The sequence below is a fragment of the Cupressus sempervirens genome, chromosome 5 (assembly GCF_028749045.1).
Source record: "Cupressus sempervirens isolate cs-2001-9-10 chromosome 5, ASM2874904v1, whole genome shotgun sequence".
In the NCBI taxonomy this organism is placed as follows: domain Eukaryota; kingdom Viridiplantae; phylum Streptophyta; class Pinopsida; order Cupressales; family Cupressaceae; genus Cupressus; species Cupressus sempervirens.
In genome coordinates, this window is record NC_143122.1 from 49,481,325 (window position 1) to 49,505,808 (window position 24,484).

General features: G+C 33.9%; 1 protein-coding gene across 1 annotated transcript; it reads right to left on the minus strand.

Moving 5' to 3' along the window:
- Positions 1–17,187: 17,187 nt before the first annotated feature.
- Positions 17,188–22,148, minus strand: LOC149554487 (cellulose synthase-like protein H1). The gene is made up of 9 exons (XM_089828540.1): positions 21,811–22,148; positions 21,390–21,720; positions 21,000–21,140; positions 20,750–20,875; positions 20,238–20,450; positions 19,991–20,144; positions 19,610–19,788; positions 19,071–19,418; positions 17,188–18,896 (listed from the first exon to the last, which is right to left on the minus strand). The coding sequence occupies exons 1-9, from the start codon at positions 22,083–22,085 to the stop codon at positions 18,369–18,371; spliced, it is 2,295 nt and encodes a 764-aa protein (XP_089684666.1). The 5' UTR covers positions 22,086–22,148; the 3' UTR covers positions 17,188–18,368.
- Positions 22,149–24,484: the final 2,336 nt, after the last annotated feature.

Genomic DNA, 24,484 nt, shown 5'->3' on the forward strand with positions numbered 1-24,484 from the left:
CATCCTTGATATTGGCCTACTAATCTCTGCAAAATTTGTCACAAATCTCCTAAGAAAATTGATTTGTCCAAAGAATGACTAAATGCCTTTAACACTTATGGGTTTTTGAATGTTATCTATTACTTCTACCCTTTTAGGGTCAATCCTCACTCCCTACTTGCCAACTAAATGCCCTAACAATTTTCCTTCAGTAACACCAAATTGACACTTTCTAGGATTTAAGGAGACACCATACTTGAGAGCCCTGATAAACACCTTTTCTAAATGCATGCAATGATCATTTTCATCCGTAGAATAAGCAGTTAAATTATCCTAATATACAACCAATAATTTATTAATGATATTAGTAAAACCCACATCCATTGTTCGTTGAAAAGTTTCCCCAGCATTAGTAAGCCCAAATGGCATCCTAACATATACATAAGTACCCCATGGAATAGTGAAAGTAGTTTTGAATTGTTCTGATTCTTTTACAACCACTTGATTATATCATGAAAACTCATCCATCATGGACATCAGTTCTGATCCAGTGACCCTTTGCAACATGGCTTCCATATTGGGTAAACCATAATTATCTTTTAATGAAGCTATGTTGAGATTCCTAAAATCAACACATAACCTTATATCTCCATTTTTCTTTCTTACTAGTACTAGATTGGATGCCCAAGAAGAATGTTTGATAGGCTTTATAATCCCAACATCTCTTAACTTGGTCAATTCTTCTTGCATTTTGGGAGTCAAGGTTGGGTTTATTGGCCTTTGTTTTTGTCTAAAAGGATTAGCATTTGGTTTCAAAGGGATTTCATGTTGAAAGAGATCTTCCCTATAGGCTTTTAGATCATCATATGACCATGCAAATACATGCCTATACTTCCTTAGTAGGTCTATTAAATATTTCCTAATTTTAGGAGGCAATTTCTCACCAATATATACCTTTTTAGGTGTTTCCTGAGTTCCCAAGTTCACCTCCTCTAAATCTTTGGCATTATATCCATTAGTATCCATTTGTGACCTATCTTGGTTGTCAAAAATAGTTTCTAAAACAACTAGACCCTTTGGAATTTTGTTTGTTTTCAATTGAACTACTTCCTACCCAAAAAACAATATCTTTTCCATTTATGTTTTCTACATAAGCTGCACAATCAATCTCTTGTCTTGACAACATATTCTCATAGTTCAAAAATCTCAAAATATCCTTATCATCTTCAAGCACTTGCCAATTCTGAACATTATCAGGGACAGAAGGTCTAGTTTGAATCTCAATCTTAGACACACCGACAAATGTGATATCATTAGGTTTTATTGCTATGTTTGCCAATAAGTATGCCATCTTATTATTTGTCCTCTCTTTCCAAATTATCCCAAATGCATCAAAACATTTAATCATATCCCATACTACATTTCTATATTATTTTTACCTTTTGTTCTTTAACACATAAGCATTTCTTACTTGGGATACCACCAATTCAAAATCTCCTACAACATGTAAACATGTTATCCCATGCTTATGAGCTAATCTAAGACCTAACAATAAAGCCTAATATTCTGCTATATTATTAGTACAAGGGAAACTTAAAGTAAAGGAGAATTTTTATGTTACCCCTACTAGAGATATTAGTGAAATGCTTGCACCAGATCCATATTTGCAGCATGCACCATCAAAAAACATAGTCCATAAATCACCCTTGTCTATTTTTACGACAGCTTCCATTTCCATCTAAGACTTATGTTTGGATTTCTTCAAAGTCAAAACCTTTGCTCTGCATGCATTTACATCTGTATCCAAAAACTTTATCATATCATCCTCAATATCTTCTTCTATCATATATATGCTCTTTGGTTCTCTATTTATTTTTACCAAATTCCCATCAATGTTAAAAGTAGCAAATGATAGATCACACTGCAAACTCCCTCCCATGGCAGCACTCCATTTTCTAGATAATAACATACCATACTGAGGGGGAATATCAACAACTAGTACACTCATAGTAAGTTTTGTGTTTGGACAGGCTATTAGTCTATAAGGTAAGGCATTAATAGTACCTATGACTGTCACTTCTCTTTTATCCATGGCACAACATCTCCCTTGACTGGTGTCAACCTTCAAACCTAGTTCCTTCATTATTTCAAAAGGCATAATAGTATTGGAAGCACCATAGTCAATCATACAATTTTTTAATGTTTTACCATTTACTATGATACTCAAAAAGAATGGCTCAACACTTCCCAAACATTCATTAATAGAGTTGTCCAAAAACATCTAAGGAATCTGGGATACAACTACTTTAGCTTCTTTTTCTTTTACCCTTTCCTTACTACTCTCTTTTGCACTATGGTTTTTATTGCACTCATGTCTTACATTTGTACCAGTATTTCCCAACCATGCTAAAGCTTTATCTCTATGTTTAGGGATCATTAATAATTCAGATAAGGGAACTTTCACAGTGATTTTTGATAACATTGTAGTCATATCTATAAAAGAATCAGATGAGCTATCAATGACTGTACTCCTCTTATCATGATGCTTATCAAAAATACTTACCTCACCCTAGTGATTCCTATCACTTGTAATGATCACTTTTGGTATCTTCTCATCTAACTTCTTTGGAACACTATTTGGGAACTTAGCAACTTTAGGATTATTTTCCTTCTTTGGTTCCCACTTTTTATTTGTAATCTTAACCTTCTCAGTAGGAATCTCTTTAGGCTTCATAACTTCCCCTTTTTTAGGATTAACTCCTTTTATAAACATGTCAGCCACCTTATCATTTCCTCCCCTTTTAACCATGTTTCTAGTCTGTACTTGAGCTATCATGTTTGCAATAATCTAGTCAATCTCTTCCCTAGAAGGCTTCCTTAAGGTGATTTCTTCTTTGGCACTTACCATGTTACATACAGTGTCTTCAACATCACTCTCATCAAAGAACACTTACAGTTTCACTTTATTCTGAAACTGTCTTTGCTCATTTACATCTCTATCATAATCTTCATAGTCAGAATGATCATAATGTGATTCAAACATATTACACCCTACATCCTCTTAGTCTTCTTGATATTCTTGACATTTTTCTACTATATTCTGATTTCCAAGGAAAGACAAGGCCACTGCACAAGATTCAGGAGCATGGGGTAATTGACACACAAAACACCATATGGGTTCAATAGTAAATTCAAGTTCATCTACTACATTTATAGATTTTTTAGATAAGGGATCAAGGGTGACCCTATTGTTTGTATCCTTGGGGAAAGGGACATTTGGCTAACCATCTTTTCATGTGGTAGTATAAGGGAAATTTTGCAACCTATTTTGTCTATTGAAATTTGACTGGTAAGGGACCCTATTTTCAATAGGATTCCTATCATTTTTCACCTGAGGGATATTTAAATTCTTTATAGCATTTAAAACTTGACTTATCTCACTAGGCTCTTTCTTTTTCCCACTTATACCTTTGTTATCCTCCTTTATGTTTCCCTTATTTCCAAACAATCTAGGGTCATCTCTCTTAATTTCAAGCCTTCCTGAAATTCTCAAATTATTTTCCACATTTATGGCAATTTTGAAAGCATCTCTTAAAGTCCTAGGCTCTTTATCCCTAAGTTGGTATGCCATTTTTCCATCAATATCATTCAAATAAGTAATCAAGCATACCTTATCATCTAATCACATGGCTTGCATAAGCTTGTACATTGTCTTCTAGAATCTAATGTTAAATATAGCAACAGATTCATTAAGTAACCTCTTAATATTATTGAATTCACTCAAAATGTAGCTCTAATTTTGCTTATCACCATATTGTTCCTTGAAATAGTATTCAATATCCTTCCAATAAACAATAGATAATTCAGGAAGTCTTTTGAACCATTCTCTAGCATCTTCAGTTAAGGACTGAACAAACAACTTCATAATAACATCCTCAGCCTCAACCTCATAATCACTCATCATATCAAGAAAAATCCTCAAATGGTCTTCACAAGTTATAGCATTGTTCCCAGCAAATTTAGGCAACCTTTTTCTCATTTCTTGTGGAATAAGATTAGGGTAACTAGGGATTCCATCAAAACATATTTTCCTATAGCCTTCTAACTAGACAGGTCTTCTGTGTAAATCAAGCTTAGGATAATGGTCAATATCTTTCCTCGTGTTACCCACAATATTACTAGTACTAGCATCACCAACAAATTTGTTAGGATCTACTTTATGTGATAATGTGGATAAGAAAGGAGCAGGTGTCTTAGTACTATTTTGATTTGCATCAGTAGACCCACCATCATCTTTAGGCATAGCTACAAATTGCCTTTTTGCATTCTCCAAGAATTTGATCTTATTGTTTATCTCAGCTATGGCTGCTTCATTTTTTGCAATCTCCAATTTCTTAACCAAGGCATCCTTCTCTTTCCTTTTCTTCTCTAGCTCAATATCTAAAAGTGACATGGAATCATAGATTTGAATTGCTTTTACTGGTTCATTAATCTTAATACCAATCTCCTTTTGTTTTCCCTTATCTTTAATACCTGCAGCTGGTTCCACATTCTTTACTTTATTGTTATCAACTTCTAAAGCAGTATAGTTCCTAATTTTCTATATTATAGGTCCCTCTAAATTCATTTTTTGATTTTCTAGTAAATTTTGCTATTGCCTCTTAAGGTGTTCAACCTGTCCCACAATCTCAGGCTGCCAAGCATTAGCTGCTATCTCATTTTTCTTCTTTAGAGTAGCAATTCGCTTACGTAATTCTTACTTTTCTTCATAAGCTTTCATGATCCTTTCTTCTCTTTCCTTTTGAAACCTCCTATCAATAGTTTCTTGCTCAACAAGCTATGCTCTCAAAATTTCATTCTTATCAGGATCAGGGATATTAAACTCAGACCCAGATGTTTTCTCATCATTGAAACTTTCAGGTTCTGAGTGTTTAGGTCTCACTTTTTCAAGAGAATAATCTAACATAAAAGGGTTCCTGCTATGCTAGAATAGATTGTTACTAATCCTATCCTCAAGACTAAGTGCAAGCAGTTGAACAACCTCTTCCTGACATATCATTTTAGGGGTATTTTAGAAATCATCATCAGACAAAACTGGGTGAGATCTCAGACCTTTGGAGAAAGGCACCTTTTCAACAGCAGAATGGTGAGCATTATCTTTCCCTACTATTTGCTCTTGTGAATAGCTTCCTTTCTGCATCTGGTTTCCCTTCACAACCCAATTTTGTCTTCCTCTAGGAAGGAGATTAGTTTGTAATTTGATTCCTGGGTTTTTTCTCACATTTTCCTGTGTATTTCTCTTACTTTCCATAATTTGGGACAACAATTTTCAAAGAACTAACACTGGTTAATTGTTTGAGTCACCACCCACCCTATCATAATGGGAATAAATCTGTTGAATGGATAATTGCAATTACCTCACTTAATACTCTCAAGCAAAATGTTAACAACTTTCAAACCCACAAGAATCTCCTCATGAAATTTCTGTAACTCTACCCAAGGGGACCCAGATATCTAATAATTCACTATTTTATGGTAACACTAAATATGTCCCCACCAGAGTTGCCATTTTGTTGGTGTTTTAAAACTACTGAGCAATAGAGAGCCTCAATACCAACATGATAATACTCAAATAACCTAAGGATTAGCCAATTCCTATAGTAAATTACACAAGCAGATCATCTGGACCCAACATCAATGAAACCAAGGGTGGTTTCCTACTCTTTAGGCTCTGCTAAACCAAGGTAGGTATACCTAGGGATGACTCTATTGCAAACTGTGGTATGGAATTATTTTAGTTTCATTCTGATTCTCATCATCTACCCTCAAGCACATACACAGTTTGTCAATTTTCTTGAAAACTCTAAAATCTGTATGCATCCTAGATAAGCAGATCTGGTCATAATTCTCCTTGAGTTCACAAGCATTCCTGGGAACATCGACTACCTAAAACCCAAGAAAAACTAAATGTAAACGAGTGGTGACCAACATTATAACTTTGAACCAAATAGAATAAGAATAATTTTGAATTTATAATTGATTTTTCATGTAGAAGCAGAATTTGATCTCAATTATTCTTGATTTGTATACCAGTGCCTTATCCATAGGGCAAGGAGTCAACTATTGGTAGGAGATCTTGTTTCAAATAACTTGTAATGAAACTATCAACTATAATCACCAACTTCCATTCTTACAAAATATCCCCCTCATAAACTCATGAATTCTATCGATTTACTAAAGCACTTACATAATCCCTTGAATTATAAGCAACTATGAACCAATATACAACCCATCCAGACTACATTCAACCAATTGAACCTTATTCAAATGACTTCAAAATATACAAACTCATAAAATGGGAGACAGAAAATGGTGACATAGATATAATATGAATACCCTTTTGCATTATCCTTTTATATGACCAATACAATAACTAGCAGTAACTCACTCAAAAACCTAGAATATCTTACTGATTCTGTCATTCCTTAATAGTATCAGAAGATACATAATTGAAAATAAACTCAGAAGAACAACTACATATACTGGACCGACTGTATTCTTTTGAAAGACTTAAAATTATACAAGTTTCAGACCATCACATTACCTTGAAAACTCATTTATATAGGCATGAGTTGCAACAAGCTAAGGGAAAATGTGATTTACAGGTGTGCTTTACACAAGATCCCTAAAAACACCTACTAGAAAAGACAATACTGCAAACAACAGAAAGATATGCAAATCAAATATTCCTTTGCAGCTCCCTTTCTGTTACAATCCGATATTCTGATTTCTTCGTGTATGCAACTACCAAGCCCACCAATGATGAAATCTATTCTAAAGATTGCAAACTAACCTCAAACCATGGGTTTCATTATCATTATACTATATTGTGAGAGTCACTCTTACCTATCACTATTCCTTGGTTATACCAGTATCCTAGGGTAATGGGATTGTCACTTAATATGACACATCAGAGCTTTAGAGGCAATGTGGCTATCAAATTTAACAAAATGAGCATTTCCTACTTCTTTAGCCCTATCTACATTCAAAACCATTCCTCTACCAAAATATGTCCCTCTTTTGCAAAGAAAGATGTGCATTAACAAAAAGTAAGAGTAATTATACACATGAAACCCATGAGTATTAAATCTTCTTCACCCTCTTAAAAAACTCGATGTAGGACTCTATATATCTCTATTACCTTGGTACTGAAGTATGTTTTCTTGAAAAATTCTTTAAAGAATGATGTTGTTGTTGATAGGATTCTAATTCTACTAAGTTCACCCTTGGCTCTTTTCACTACCTTAGTGGCTCAATCACAACTCTTTAGTACAGTCTTAAAGAGATCATAATCCACAAAAAAACCTAGGATTACTAGTCTTCCTTGGTTAAAATTCCATATACTAGCAAGTGGAATAAACAACTTCCTCTCTGCAAACCATCTTTTGTGCAAATTCAAATCAATTTGTGAGATATTAGCATCCCTGACCTAATTGCTTTCATTAAGAAATCCCTCTGCTATCCACAACCCAAGATTTGATGAGTCCATTGGAGGGATGCTATGACTATACTTGCAGGACTGGAGCACAACATAAATTATAGTATAGTTACTTAACTGAAGTTCTATCTTATTTCTTTCTGCTATTCTACAACCTTTTCAGAAACAAATTACTTCACACACTTGTCAAATACAATCTTCTCCTTAATTGCTTCTGCTCAGAAAAGGCTTGAAATCTTTATTCGCATAAGGTGGGATTGAGAAAAATCTTATGTGATATACTCTACTCTTTTTTACACATGCGAAGCTTTCATATCTAATTAATACACACAGTGGCGCAACCTTCTACATTTTTTTAAAATCTGCGTCGTCGATCTTAACAAATCTTGTGATCAAGGGATGCGGAAAAAGTGACAAGTATTCCACTTGACAAGTTGGTCAGTCAATCCAATGAAAATGGACCACGTATATAGCTTCCTTCTAGGTGGCATCTCCATTGAGACCCACTGGCGACTGAGGACACGTGTCAACATGTCGCTTCTTCGCTATACATATCCTCCGAGCAACTCTTCCTAGCGAGATAGCAACTGCTTTTGATCTGAGATCAATCCAAGGGTTAAGAAACTGCACGAAGTACACTGAAGAATGGTGGGTCCCATATTCACTATGTCACATAGAGTAAACACTGCACATCTTTCCATAGCAAAGTAGCGAGGGTCGTTGATCTCAGCTTGATTTGATGATCAAAATACCTCATGCATTTTATGAATGGGGTGTGGGCCTAGGATACTGATGACATAAAAAATGTGCACATCTGGCATAACAAAAACTTACTCTAATCCAAGTCACCTTTCCACATTGTTTTGAGGTTCCACAACGTGTTCATGTCTCAACAACTCACCATGTCGCAGATGGCGAGATACTAAATTTTTTTGATAGCGACGTAGCGAGCTCTAGTGTCTTTAACAAAACTTGGTGCCAGAAGAATAGAAACAAATCAAGCCACCATCACCCATATTAACTACTTTTGACAATGATAGTTATTACTCACCATGCCACTTGGAGAAATTTATGGTCACCAAGAAGTTTGGAAGCCACCACGTCTTGTACTTACTGACTACTTGCTACTTCACTAACGACAAGATACTTAGTTTTTTCGATAGCGAGGTAGCGAGTGATCAAAAAAACCCTTATTCCAACGACGTCTTTTGGCTGCTTCTTACTAGATTACTTTTACTACTCTTGCAATACCAAAAAAGTGCACATGACTGAAATTTTGGCCGCAACCAAATCTCTAACCGCTGCACCTTCATTTTACAGTTTCATTTTCTAAATTTTCCAGTACTCACTACTTCTCTATACATATAAAGTGCATATCTTTCCATAGCAAGATAACGAGAACTGTAGATCTTTTCAAAATCAGACGGTGAGGAACATGGGAGGAAAAACTATTTGAGGGTGCATAAAAATTAAAAAAAAATAGAATATTCGCCAAAGTTCCTTTTTCAAAAAGATTTCGTGCCCGCAAGATTTAAAAGGAGTGAGCCATAGGGGTTTCAACAAAATTTTCAAAGGCTAGCAAATGGATGATTAAATGAGAAACCCTATTCACCATTAATGGATCCAATCTAATTTTTTATACTTGGACAAAGGAAATTTGTCATGCCAAAAATCAGACCAACAACCATAATGTCTCTAAAATTAGAGAGTGGGTGAGCACCCACTAAGTTATCCAAGACCCTCTAAAGAGACCTCCAAATGCCCACTCACCCACTAACAATAAGTTTTGAGTTGACTCCTAGTCATTGGCCATCATTCTTGTCTCCTATCATAAATGCAAGGTTGGGAAAGTGTGTGGGTAAGGGTAAGGACATGAGACTTCTCCATTTCCACAACTTTTGGAAGATGAGCTATTTGGAGGGTTACTAAAGTTGACTGGGCCTTCTAGTAGTGAAAATTAGGTCCCTAACTCATAATACTACGAATATGGGCACTTAATTTCCACTAAATTAAGATCATATGACCAATTTTTAGCCCCTAAAAGTGATCTAAAATTTTGCATTCAAATTCCTATTTGGTGGGACTTCACATAATGCCTCTTAACAAATGGGATTAGCTTAGGCGCTTAATTAAGTTTTAGGCCAAGTGTCTCATTGCCAAACCCAAATTGACATGTCATTTACACATATATGTTGCAAGTGTCAAGTACTACCATAAAATCATATTACATATTACAAGTGACACGCCACTAATTACATTATGAATTAATCTAATACATACATTCAATTTATGACTATGAATTAAAATACATAATAACAAGGTTCGAACCTCTTCAATAAATTCAACCTTGGCTTCACTATTCACACATAGGTTTAGCTCTTCATTCCCCAATTTAGCACCATGGATAATTCCCTGCACACTCAATTCATATATCAATAGCTCAAGAAAATCACATAATATATCAAGTTTACTTGCATAATCAAATTCAACTTAAAAAATTCCTAGTTCCATTTCAATAAACTTTTCCTATTTCCAAACAATGATAAATTATAATGAACTTGCATAACTGAAATACCATGATATATTTACCAACTCAATTTATATCACCGAAATAAACCATCAAAATGCTTGCATATAAATATATAATGCCATCAAGCATCATAAGTAAAACATAATAACATAATCATCACATGACATCAATAATATGGATCAATGTCTAATTAGTCAAATAATGTAAATCTTGAATCAAATTGTATTAAAAACAAATGTATTAGTTGAGCTATGATGGGTTGGGGTGATGCCTCACAAAATATATTTGGCAAAGAGTCCTACTTTCCATGCCAGGACAAAACACATTGACATACACTACCATTTTGTACGTGACATGGTTGAAGATGGAAAGGTGAATATAGAAAAGAGTGGTACTCAAGTGAATGTTGTAGATACATTGATGAAGTTGGTGAACACAATTAAGTTCAAATAGTGCGCAAGCTCCATGAGGCTTAAATTCCCTAACTCTTATTAGCCTTGTTGAGTAAATCCATACTCCGTCAAGTGGGAGATTGTTGAGTGACAATGTACGGTGCCTCACATATGAAAAGTCCACCATACAATGGAAGTGAGCTCACTGTATGGTGAGTGTGTTGTACATACCTTTGTCAAGTGAAGTACAGGTTCCACCATACTACATCCACATAACGATGATGGCAACTATGATACACAATACAATAAAAATTGTTGGTACTATGAGGATGGTTTTAGTGCCAAGTATATGACTCCAATATGATGCCAATTCTTACATGATGACATATAACGATGCTTATGGATTAGTGTTTGTGGTAGCACACAATTCTTTGTGACCAATAATTAGGTCAGTGGAAGTTGGTAGACCGTGAACTACATATTGACGATTGGCATACTAGATTCCATTACAAATTGTTGTGTGTATAAGTCTGCAGGATTTGTAAGGAATTGATGGTGTGGTGAAAATCAGGTTGATTGTAAGGCAATATGAGCCTATGTAAAAATTTGGAGTTCATTGTATATATAAACATGTTTATTGTAATACAAATGTTTCTCAGGGGTTTTTGGGTGGTGGGTTTTTTCTCAAAAGGGTTTCCCATGTTAAATCTGGCATTTCTTTGTGTATCTAATGTCTAATATTTTCATATTTCATTTACTTGCAGATCCATGGAATTTATTGTTGCTTATTTCCCTATCAATTTGGAGTTCAGAAAATATTTATGCACCATTACTTTCCTTACAAAAATGAATCTAGATTTTTAAGAATCACACAGTCTTTGCAATGCATACACATGGTCAAATATTTCTTAAACATATTGAAATCTTAAGCTATGTCAAGAAATTATATTTATGCAATGTTACTCTATCTTGTGTCTTCATGTTACAAGAAAGACAACTTTAATGAAGGTTATGTTTCTTTGCAACTTTTAGTTACCATCTAGGTCTTACTTAAAATTTAATTTCACATGAATTATTGGTGATACCTAGACAATTCATTTTGGAAAACTTCATAGTTATTGCATATTTCCAACTAGACTTATAAACCGATTACTAATATAAGTCAATCGAGACACCCGCTCTATTAAAGAGGACTGTTAAATTTGAAATTAACCAATAATTCATTCTTAGTGGTGATAAGTAGAAGATATTTTCTACAAGTCTAATTATGATATTGCTATTTAGATTCAATTGTGTTTTTCTAGGTCAGATTTATTAGGAGTAGTTGACACAAAACCATCTCTTATGAAAATTCATTGTCGTGCAATAAGAGTTAAGTGCTTCATTTATTTTAACAATAGCTTTGTGGGAGCAAGAGTCCACGTCTATTGTGAGAAGAAGTGGACAATAAATAATTAGAGAATACATGTAGTTTTAAAATTAGTTAAAATGTTAGAAGAAACATTTAATATATTAAATGTTATTAATATAAATTAACATTAAGAATGAAAAAGTTTTTTTTAAAAAGAGAGTTATTTGTACTTTTAGAACACTTCTCTTTACATAATAATTCTAATTTAGACTTTTTAAATAATAATATATGTGCATTTTTTATAATGATGAGAGCTAACTATGAATATTAGATTTACTTAAAACACTAACTATATTTTATTTCATTTATGAAACAAACTAAAATTAGCATTCAGAATGAGGTAGGTAGACAAAGTTGTTGGCACCTTTAGGAAAACACTCATCTTTACATTATAATTGTAATTTAGATTTTTTAATTAAAATGCCTGTCTTCTAATTAAATAAATTATATATCTATTAATTAAATGACTCAAGTGTGAATTATAAATATCACATTTACTTTCTTTTTTTTTAATAATATATCTCTTTTTTTTTTAAAGCTTTTAATTAATTATAATCTTTTAATGTTATAAAACATCATTCTTAATTAAGATATAATATGGTAGTTTTGAAAAAAGAATACTTTGAACCACTATTTCTAAAATAAAAATTGTAATAATAAATATTATCTATTCTATTAAAGTGTAAATTATTATTGACTTAAAAGTCTCAGCCATTGAACCGATAAGAGATCTGAAATTTACTTTACATTCAAACAAATTTCCAATTAAAAACACCAAATATAAGCTTGATGAATTAAAATAGCAGCACAAAGAAAGAAAAGCAGAGCATAAAAACAGAGCTTAAAAACAGAGCAGCAAAATTCAAATATATCAAAGAGCTATAAAGTTTCTTCTTGTTATTACAGCTGAGAGGAATGCTCTATTTATAGAGCTCATACATATTTCTAGAGGGTTCTTGAGAAGCTTCAAGAAAGGAAGCACTCTAGAGATTTCTACATAATTTTAAATTCAAATTTTGCACAAAGAGAGAGGCTCCAAGAAGCAAGTAGAAAGTTCTGGACTGTGCATTAAATGCCCAGCTACTATAATAAACATTATTTTTAACACCCCCCCATAATGTTTATTTGGAGAGAGTAGGAACATCTTTGAGCTGCAATAGATCTCTAAATTTCGTAGATTTTACGATAGACAATGCTTTTGTAAATATATCAGCAAGTTGATCTTCTGTTCCGCAAATTGAAGCTACACCTCTTGTCTTTCAATTAGATCTCGAACAAAATGATGATGCACTTCTATATGCTTGGACCTTGCATGATATACCGGATTTTTTGCTAGCTTGATAGTACTTTGATTATCACAAAATATTGTTGTTGGAGAGTCTTGTGGATGATGCAATTCTTCAAGTAACCTCCTAAGCCATAATGCTTCTTGAGACGCCTTTGATAAACCAATATATTCAGCTTCTGTAGATGAGAGTGACACTGTTGATTGCTTCTTGCTATTCCATGAAATCGGTCCCGATCCAAGATGGAAGATATATCCTGAAGTTGACTTTCTATCATCAATGTCACCTGCATAATCAGAATCTGTATATCCAACTAAAGTAGGTTCTCCTCCATATTTGTATTCAATGCCAAGCTGGTAAGTACCCTTAATATATCTTAATATTCTTTTAGCTGCTTTCCAGTGTTCAATGTGTGGATCTGCCATGTATCTCGATACAATACCAACTGCATATGCAATATCTGGTCTAGTTATAGTAAGATACAAAAGATTTCCAACAAGCTGCCTATATAATTTTCCATCCACTTTCTTTTGAGTAGAGTTAGCACCTAACTTTACTCCTATTTCACATGGTGTATTACATGGTTTACAATCACTCATATTGAATTTTTTAAGTACATCAAGAGCATATTTAGTTTGAGAGAGCATGATTCTTCCTTCTTCTTGCCATACTTGCATACCCAAAAAATAGTGCATTAGTCCTAAATCAGTTATTTCGAAAGCTTGTTTGAGTTGATTTTTAGTTATCTCAATATCATGTGCATGATTTCCTGTAATAATCAAGTCATCCACATACAATACAATGATAACAACCTTATTATCACAATATTTTACATACACATCTGGATCAGCATTACTTCTTTTAAATCCAACTTCTAGGAAGTACTTATTAATTTTTGAGTACCATTCCCTTGGTGCTTGTTTGAGACCATAGAGTGATTTTCTTAATCTACACACCAAATTCTCTTCTCCATACTTAATAAATCCTGGTGGTTGTTGCATATAAATTTCTTCTTTTAAGTCACCATGCAAAAATGCACTTTTTACATCCATTTGAAAAATTTTCCAACCAAACTTTGCAGCTAAAGCAACTATTGTACGAATGGAAGTCATCTTAGCTACTGGAGCAAAGGTTTCAATATAGTCTATACCTTCTTCTTGTGAGAAACCTTTAGCCACTAACCTTGCTTTGTATTTTTCAATAGCTCCATCTGATGTGAATTTGGTTCTATAGGTCCACTTGCAACCAACCACTTTTTTGCCTTCTGGAAGTGTTGTTAGTTCCCATGTTCCATTCTTCATCAAAGAATTGTATTCTTCTTGCATAGCTTCTTCCCATTTTTCTTTTCCTTTTGCTTCTTCATATGTGTTTGGAGTGTCAACCTGCATCACCTTAGTCATAAGAGCATAGTTAGCAAATATAAATCTAGGACCTTCTTGATAAATTTCTTTGATGCTTCTAAATTTTTTTGGATTTTCATTATCACTTTCTTGAGTCTCATCCCATGTAGTGGTTTGCACACCTTGACTTTGACTATTGGTAGAAGTAGAATTTTCTTCATCAATCAAAATTGGAAAGAAAGATAATGTTGGAGAATTATCATTCTTAACATCTTCATCAAACCATACATTTCTTTTAATATAGATTTCATTAGTTCTAGGATTGTATAACCTATATCCTTTCGATTCCTCACTATATCCAACCATTATGCACTTCTCGCTTTTCCTTTCAAGTTTGCTCCTCCTTTCATCAGGAATGTGAGCATATGCTTTACAACCAAAAATTCTAAAATGAGATACTGTAGGCTTTCTTCCACTCCATGCCTCTTCTGGTGTTATGTTCAAAACTGCCTTAGTAGGTGTTCTATTCAAGATATATACAGCAGTATGAACTGCTTCAGCCCAAAATTTAGCTTCTAGATTTCTAGAATGAAGCATGCACCTAGCCATTTCTATTATAGTTCTATTTTTCCTTTCAGCAACACCATTTTGTTGGGGTGAATAAGAGACAGTTGATTCCTTTTTAATGCCATGTTCTTTACAAAAATCTAAAAGAGCTTTATTCATGTATTCAGTCCCTCTATCAGTTCTTAGTATCTTTAAGTACTTTCCACTTTGTTTTTCAGTCAAAGCTTTAAACTCTTTAAACTTTTGAAACACTTCATCTTTCTTTTGTAGAAAATACACCCAAATTCTTCTACTATAATCATCTATAAAAGTGAGGGCATACCTTGATCCTCCAATTGATGATGTTTTGAAAGGACCCATTACATCACTATGGACTAGATGTAGAGGAGTTTTTGCTCTCCATGATTTACCTTGAGGGAAACTTTCCACATGTTGTTTTCCCATTGCACATCCTTCACACACCTTAGGGCTTAATGATATCTTTGGCAGCCCATGCACCATTTGTAATTTCTCCATAAGCTTGAGACTTTGAAAATTGATGTGCCCCAAACGCTCATGCCATATCCTGCTCATATCATCATATTGAGCAATAGCACACATATGTTTATCTCCACATTTAGAAGTAAATTCTTGAAATTTATATAATCCATTCTCCATTTTACCAATTGCAATGACTCTATAATTATCATTGACATCCTTGATTAAGCACTTATCATTGTAGAATTCTATTTTATGTCCTTGACTTGCAATTTGAGATACTGAAAGCAGATTTGTTTTTAATTCAGGGACTAATTTCACATTTTTGAACAAACCATTATCAATTTTGACATTACCAGTCCCTTTAACTTCTAAAGCACTATTATCCCCCAAATATATTTTCTCTATATTATTTTCACTTATTGATTCAAATTGATTGTCATTATGAGACATGTGTTGTGTAGCACCAGAATCAATAACCCAATCTTCTTTGAAAGTATTATTTTCTTTAAGTGCAACACAAAATGCATTTCTTTTAGAATCTCCTAATTTTGGATAATTATTTACTTTCTTTTCTACATCTCTTTTCTTCTTGAAACATTCATTTGCCTTATGACCCATTTTACCACAATAATGACATTTCCATTTACTTCTATTATGATCTATATATGAAATACTCTTATTTTCATTCTTCCAATTTCTTTCTTTAGATTCATTTTCTTGTGACTTCTTATAATATTGTTTTCCTTTCATTACAAATGCTTGAGATTCACCATCAAATGATTCTTTTTCTTTAACTTGTCTTTTCTCTTCTTGAACCAACTTAGCACACAATTCTTCTGATTTAATACTTTTTAATTTATCTGCAGTATCTAAACCCCTTATAAATGATTGATAAGATCCTGGAAGACTTTGTAATATAATTTGCACAAAATCTTTATCATCTATATCTTTTCCAAGAGAAGCAAGCTCATTTTTCTTTTCCTTTAACTTACTTAAATGTGGGACTACCTCTTGTGAGCTTGATAATTTCAAATTGTATAATTCAGTTGTGAGAGATAAGATCCATACATCACCTGAATTTTGATATAAATCTTTCAAAATCTCCCAAACTTTGACTCCACTTCTCTCATTACGAACTTCTGGAAAAACTTCTTCTGAAAGTGTAAGCTTGATTAGTGCTGCTGCCCTCTTGTCCCTTTTATCCCAATTATCTTGATCATTTCCTGGATTCGTAGGCCTTTGTTCACTACCAGTCACAATATCATAACAATTTTGAAGGGTTAGAGTGATTTCAACATGAGATACCCAATCATAATAATTTTTTCCATTTAATTTAACTGTAGGCAAAGTCACACCAAGTGATTCCATTGTTAAATTCTCTCCCCTTTTTTTGGATGAGAATGAAAGATATTTAAAAACTTGAACACCCAAGCTTGAAATTGAAAAAATCTCACCAATTTGTTGAAGAAAAAACTTTTTCTTTTGCTGCAATATTCTTCTTTTGATGTAGTTTTTTGTCCCAAACCAAACTGCTGTTCACTCCTTAGTTACAGCCTGCAAATGTAAAGATTCACACAAAGAAAACACATATATTCATTCCAAAAGCATCATATATTCACAGCCCAAAGAACTGAAAGTGCTCTGATACCATGATGAATTAAAACAGCAGCACAAAGAAAGAAAAGCAGAGCATAAAAACAGAGCTTAAAAACAGAGCAGCAAAATTCAAATATATCAAAGAGCTATAAAGTTTCTTCTTGTTATTACAGCTGAGAGGAATGCTCTATTTATAGAGCTCATACATATTTCTAGAGGGTTCTTGAGAAGCTTCAAGAAAGGAAGCACTCTAGAGATTTCTACATAATTTTAAATTCAAATTTTGCACAAAGAGAGAGGCTCCAAGAAGCAAGTAGAAAGTTCTGGACTGTGCATTAAATGCCCAGCTACTATAATAAACATTATTTTTAACAAAGCTCAATTTACTTTACTCTTATGGCAAAAAAGAAGTCTCATCAGAAGCTCCTCATATCCTATCAGGCTCAGCTTGAATACTCTCCTCCACAAACTTTTTTAATGCTCTTTCTGTCCTCTTATCTGGACCACCTTTGCAGTTGCAGAGTCTGCGATTAATTTTGGCACTCACTTAGTTTACCCGAACTTCTTTACAGTCAAAATTTGCCTAATTCAAGATGTTATCTGATAACTTTCTACCCAAAAACTAATTGGGCTTCATCGGCGCGGATAATGATTTAGCATGAATGGCACAAAAACTAAAAAACATCAGATTTAACATTGAAGCGCCTCTCCTTCGGCAACTAATCGTGAGAGTCGATTTATAATGTTTAGGTTTGGTTAATAACAGTGAGTTGGGAGAAGTAATATAAGTGCAGATATATCAGCAGAGAGATGCCTGCATTTGAACGAGTGTTTTGAATGATGTCTCTTATTCTTTACAAATTCGTATATCTTTCAGTCTGCAAGATGTTCATACAGGTTAGAAATTTTGATGATATGTTTTGTGATCAGTTCATTGCTGATGAATTTCAAAATTAAATGCACAATTTCTATTTTAATTATCTTTTTACTCTTCCTCTTGAAAACTTAAGTGAATGTCCATAAGTCCCTGTGCATGCAATCTGTTTGACAACATCCATTACTTTCTTGCAGCTAAAACCAATAAACCTCATGCACGCAGTCTGTTTGACAAAATTCCTTAACATTAATTATTTGGACTGAAACAATCGGGGTTAGAAGAAGAGTGGCTTCTTACGGAATAATCGAACTGTTTATATACAGATTCAGAAGAAAACATCTATCATAAACATAATAGCTCACGTAACACTCGGAAGTTGGAACATCCAATTCCTAACCTTAAAAAAAACCGCTTAACTAAACCATGCTCTGCTTAGAAATAAAGCCAAAGCACTCGATTTAATGATCACATTCCACGGAAGTCCTTGTTTACCCTTTTTTACCAGTCCTTTTAAGAACGGCCACAAATTTATCACCATCCAAGCGCTGCAAAAATACTCTGCAAATTGCGTATCCTTAACTTCACATTGGCCATCCACAATTCGCAAAGTGCTCTGAACTAAAGCCACTAAGTTTAGCAATAAAATTGTAGTTGGTGGAATGAACAAAGAAGAGGAATTGAAGGTAAAATCACCCTCATTAGCTTCGTCGTTCTCAGCACCTTTTGGGGTTACAACAAAACCTATCTCAGATAATCCTATTAGCTTCATCACAACATCAAATAATGCAAACAACCGTGAAGATAATCTCACAATCAATGCCATCCTCTGATTATTCCACCATTCTCTTACAGAGCAACCAGACATAAGATATTGACAAAGCCCATCTCCGTACATTGAAAGGAATAAACCAGCTGCAACCATAAATGCGGGGTCCTCAATCTGCAAGAACAATGATTTATGTCCATTACACGCAGATAAAGAAATTAGCTGTGATGCTCACAAATAACCAAAGTATTTCATTGACACAGAGTAGTACAAGGCAGTAGTAGAATAAAAGGAAGCTTATTTCATTTGAGGCACTGATCAATTATTGAATGATTCATTGTAGCTTACCTTGGGGAGGATAGATTTGCCACTTAACAGACTGAAGGTGGGCAATAGCACATAACACAATACTGCCATTGAGGTAAGTGTAGATATGGTAATATTAGCATAAAGCATCCTCTGCCGAAATGTCAGTTTTCTATTCACACCCAAGAAAGGGCATAATCTGCTTATCAATATTTCTAGCATTCCTGTAGCCCATCTCTTGTTCTGCACAAGACTGTCCGGACCATTCCCTGGTGCACATCCCATAAAGGCGGGCTTCTCAGGGGCGTAATATATTGAATGCCAACCCAAGCTATGAATTTTCAGCCCCGTCATGACATCCTCAACAGATGATCCATACATCCATCCCACCTGTAATGTGTCGCAAATTCACAATATATAGTGTTATTTCATTTGGGTCAAGTATATATCTGTTTTCCCAGCTTGATCATGTAGGTTTATTAGCACACGGAGTATAAAGTGGTATATAAAGGGGTAATTACAAACTTATCATTTGTCCAGGTCTTTTAGAGGATCGTTCTCCAAATAGCAATTAAGCTTACCTCTTTTCCCCAGGCAGTGTCAGCTTCATATCTACAACTAGCAACCTTCAGTGCCTCCTCAATAGCCAGCGAAGGATATGACTTACTTTGGAATCCATCATCTCTCATAATTGTCTGAGCAGATTCTACAAGAGCAGAAGATGCTCCAAATGCAGTTCTTATAGCTTCATCTTGAAACTCTGCAAGAAACGAAAGATCAAACTTCTTCTACTATGAGTAATTACTCAAATTTAATTTTCCTTGAGGATAAGTGGAAGATTAAGTCCAGAGTCCAAATGATGAAATAAACTTCTACAAAGGTTTTCAGAAGGTTTGAGTCACCATTTCATGCGATAGAAAAATCGAAGTTTTCAATCGGGTATTCCTTGGTTGTTTCCTTACCTTTTTCCTTGATACTAAGACAATTTTCTTTACTGTAGTGTTGATCTTCAGGGGATGTTTGCGGGGGGACTCCGTATAACCCTTTTCTTCTATGGAAGCAGCCTGTTCCTCCATACACGGGGCCTTGGATTCCATTCATTCCTTTGAAAAGGATCTACATATATTTCAGAGAAATCCTTATTCCTTTTTAGTCAAGTATAACACAATTTTCCCAAATAGGCAGATTATAATATTTAAAGCCACTTACATTGAACACTGGTTTTAACTGATTTCCAAATGGATCATCCTTAAGAGTTCCGTAAAACAACTGAGGAAATTGAATAAATCCACAATCTCTTTCGGAAGGACAGTCCAAATAAAAGCACATGGCATGTTGTATAACTTTTGAGTTGCAGACATGCATATCACAATCCAAATTAAGAACGAAAGGAGCATTGGTCATCAGCCCCGAAACTCTCGCCTGAAAATCAGAATGCATATATATTACCAAGTCCATATCAAATTGTGAGCGAAAATCTTCCAGAATTTTTAAAACGGCAAACTATTATTTGTACTGTTTTTGGTGAAATAAAAGACGGTTTTACCTTTCTATAAATTAGAAATGAAAAGAACAAAACTTATTAAATTAAGCGGGACGGGGACATCTATGAAGGACAACAGCACAACTACAGCAATGCAGAAAAAAAACCATTTCAAAAGACCTTTCTTCCCTATTATACTTGAGCTGAAAATAAAAGATAAGTGAAATAGAATTAGTACCATAACATTCATTGCTCCGGCTTTATAATGATGATTGAAAGGTGGTCTTTTTTCTCTTGCAACGTATACTAAGTGTGGCAGAACAAGACCTTCCTTTTCTTGGCCCACCTTGCTTTCATGAATAACCTATGCATTTTTGAAGTTAGAATTCAATCTACGGTAAGAAGTCAAAGAAATTTTGGACAGGAATAAAAAGTATTCGAAAAAGTCTTTTTTGAGGATGCTTGCAGTTTTAATAATTTATCGTCACCTTCACTGTACTTGAATGGTTTTTAGCATCTGAGCTTGTGTTTTTAGAATCATTAACACCAATCTCAGAAACAGATGGCAGTGTAACATGTCCTGTCTCCAATGCATAAGCAATCCTTTTCTTCATACTTTCATATTCATCCTGAAATTATGTGCAAGTGTTTTAAAAATTGTTTGCATACATCCTTCTTTACTTGTAGATTCAATCTCTAGTACATGAAATCATCAAAGAAGACAGTCAAAGAAGCAAGGAGATTTATTTGAAAACTTTAACACCCACACTAATAATCTTCAAACTTCAAATTAATTAGATTTTTAGTGGGTGTGCATCAAATCTGGCCTAAAATATGTGCAAAAAGTCTAGTGAAAATTGAGTAGTCTATTATATTACCTTCATGAGCTGCCATTGTTGGAGAAATTTGGGGTCTGATGAGATGGGTTCTTTTGAGAAATACATTAATGGAACCCTTAACTCAATATTGAATTTCCTAGAGAAGGGCACCCATTTTTTGGCAAATTCCAAGGTTTCTAAGAGAGAGTAGAAAGTAATAGGAGACCCACCATCATCTGATACATAACAGGCAATTTTATCTACTGGGTAATCCAATGCAAGCACTGAAAGAACAGTATTGGCAGTTATTATAGCAGGTTCCGTATAAGGGTCGGTTGTAGTGATAATTATGTCCACAGGAGGAAGCTTAGATGCAGATTCTCCACCATACCTGTGACAAAAATAATACTAAACATAAAAAAGTAATTCATAAACTTCAATTAGTGATATTATACATGGGCGGTGGTTATTATTTGTTCACCTGAGTGCAAACCTCTCTGGGTATGCTTTATATTCAGCCGACAGCCATATCATGTTGTGATACAGAACAAATTGCAAAGTAAACCAAAGCTCGCACCAAAAAGCAATGATACATATCACTCCACAGTATTCATCCAGAAAATATAATAAACGATATGTCAAGAAACTCAATAAAAGCAACAGGTGCAAGCATACATATGCTCTATAGACATAAGACTTATGAATGTACTTCTCATACAAAGGGTTACTATTGCTTGAACTTTGTGTTTTCTCCATTGGTCATGAGATAACCAAGGACTGTCTAAAATAAATGAGAGACTACAATTCTTAGTTCTATGTGGGCAGTTTCATCGTAGTTGTGACTTTTATAGAGAGGAAGCCTCATTGCATTGCATAGTTATATGTGGGCACTTTCATCGGAGTTGTCACTTTTATCGAGTGGAAGCTTCATAGCATTGCATAATTATATTTCCTTGTCTTGTAGGTCCTACTGCTTGAAACAATTTGAATCAATTATGACCTTATGACTCGCAGATACATCTTGATTCTGCAGAATATTTCTAGAAGTTGCATAAATGATAAGTCTGCTACTTCTTAATCAGGAGAAGATAGATGTTTTAGTGGAGGAGATTTTCTGTAAGAGGGATAACACTACACGGTACTGAAATTACTTTTCTTATTTTAGAATTTTGCAGACACATATACTGTAATCTGTTAGAACAATACAAAAATGCTGTCCTAGGTGCTGTGGTAAGCGACAGAACCATCCAAAAATGCATATTGGCTGCACATGGAGAGGAGACATAGATGTGTAAGAAAAGATAGAAGCGTAAGTAAATATAAGTGCATAAGAAAGTATGAGTAGATGATTAAATTCTTTCCTCAAACTGCCTAGGCATACATAAAATAACAATTTGGCTCTCGCCCTGCCTTTGCTACTCATTCTACCAGTGTGTAATGACTCCCCTGCAAAACCAAGTCTACATCAGCAATTTTCATAAAATGTGGAAAATTCAACGAGAGTCAAAGTCTTTTGAATATTGACCAGTCAACATTAGTTGATTAACTATCATTAACTTTAACAAAGATGATACATATACATATATGCTCAAATCTAAAAGAAACTATAATTTCATCACTAGAATACCAAGATGTACCAATTATGTCGACCATGTTTACAGAAGCTCAAAAACTGTCTAAGGACACAAGGGCAAGAATATTGTAGGAGTGCTTTACCACCCTACCACGAAGCTATTAAGCTTCTCTGAAATCTTTCCTGACACAAAAGATACCTAGCCCGACAACGAGGAAGACTAAACAAGCAAAACTAAGAGTAGTAATGGAATTGTGTAGCAAAATAGTCTCAGAAATATTAAGTGTCAGAAAACATAGCTCAGCAAGATAGAAAAACAACCTTGTTCTTGGTTACCATTTTAGTGTTAGTCTCATCTCCAATACTTTAAAAAACATAATATGGTTTATCCAACATCACGATAACTAGCCACATACTTGTCTCATCATCATACATGGATAACACTTCAAAGCCATACATCAATTGTTATATCTTCCAATAGTATCCCATATTTAACACCTCTCAAGACAATGCAAAAGATGTCTGAGGAAGTCAATGAACATGTATAAATTCTAAAGTTGATATTACATTTCAATTGCACTAACATTTCAAATGACTATCTACACATAGACACATATTAGACATGTTTGCATGCAACTTCAGCACTATATCAACCATTGCTCAATCCTTTTACAATAGATCTACTAAGAGTAAATACTTAAGATAAAATTTTAATAAAAGCATGGTTTAAAGATGTCTAAATTAGTCCATATTTTAAACTTTTAGATTGTAAAATGTTGGCACTTAATGCCTCCTTCTATAAGTTTATCTCTTAAATCTTCGGAATTTCTCAATAATTTTATTAGTATAATAAAAAAAAAGGTAGCAGGAGAAAATAATAAATTCATAACTCAAGAACCTATTCATTACATTCAACATATCAATATCATCAAATATTGAGCTCAAATACCATTAGCATAAGCATAAAATGATTCACAATAAGTCTAAGAGTATTTAACCAATTTCTAATGCTCTTATCCAGTCATTAGAATTCCAAAAGATGTTTCAATAATATTCACTCCTTGAGTGTACATATCATTTTGAAATGATGAATATCAGGACTTATCACAATCCCACCTATATACATAACTCTCAAAGGAGTATCATACCACCAAAATTATTGTATCAAATCCTATTCAAGGAAACATCAGTAAACCCATTACTAAATCAGATTTTAGAATTTAATTTATGCAATATAATAATCTGGAATCCTATACGCTTGATATAAAGTTGTTTCGGCATTTTTTTTTGTGACGACAACTCAGAAAAAGTAATTTCATTGATATACTTTAACAATATAACATAATTCGAAGAAAAGTTTAACCGCATCCAAAGTCAATCTCAACTGTAATGATTGTACTATTTGATTTACCACATACCATCTAGTGGTGAACTAATAAAATCAATCTATGTTTTTTCTTCTATCAGTATGAGTACTTCCCTTAAGGGTTTGTTGGAGTAGTGTATTCCCAGCCATAAAGCTTTACACAAAATGCTAATTATACTTGCCAAAAATAAAGAATAATAATTTTCCCATTGAGGA

Coding starts and splice junctions, on each gene's coding strand:
- LOC149554487 (XM_089828540.1), bottom strand. CDS start 22,085: ATGGAGAAAACACAAAGTTCAAGCAATAGTAACCCTTTGTATGAGAAG. Junction 21,141..21,389: donor AACAATGGCAGCTCATGAAG/GTAATATAATAG, acceptor ACATAATTTCAG/GATGAATATGAAAGTATGAA. Junction 20,451..20,749: donor CCGGAGCAATGAATGTTATG/GTACTAATTCTA, acceptor TCTGATTTTCAG/GCGAGAGTTTCGGGGCTGAT.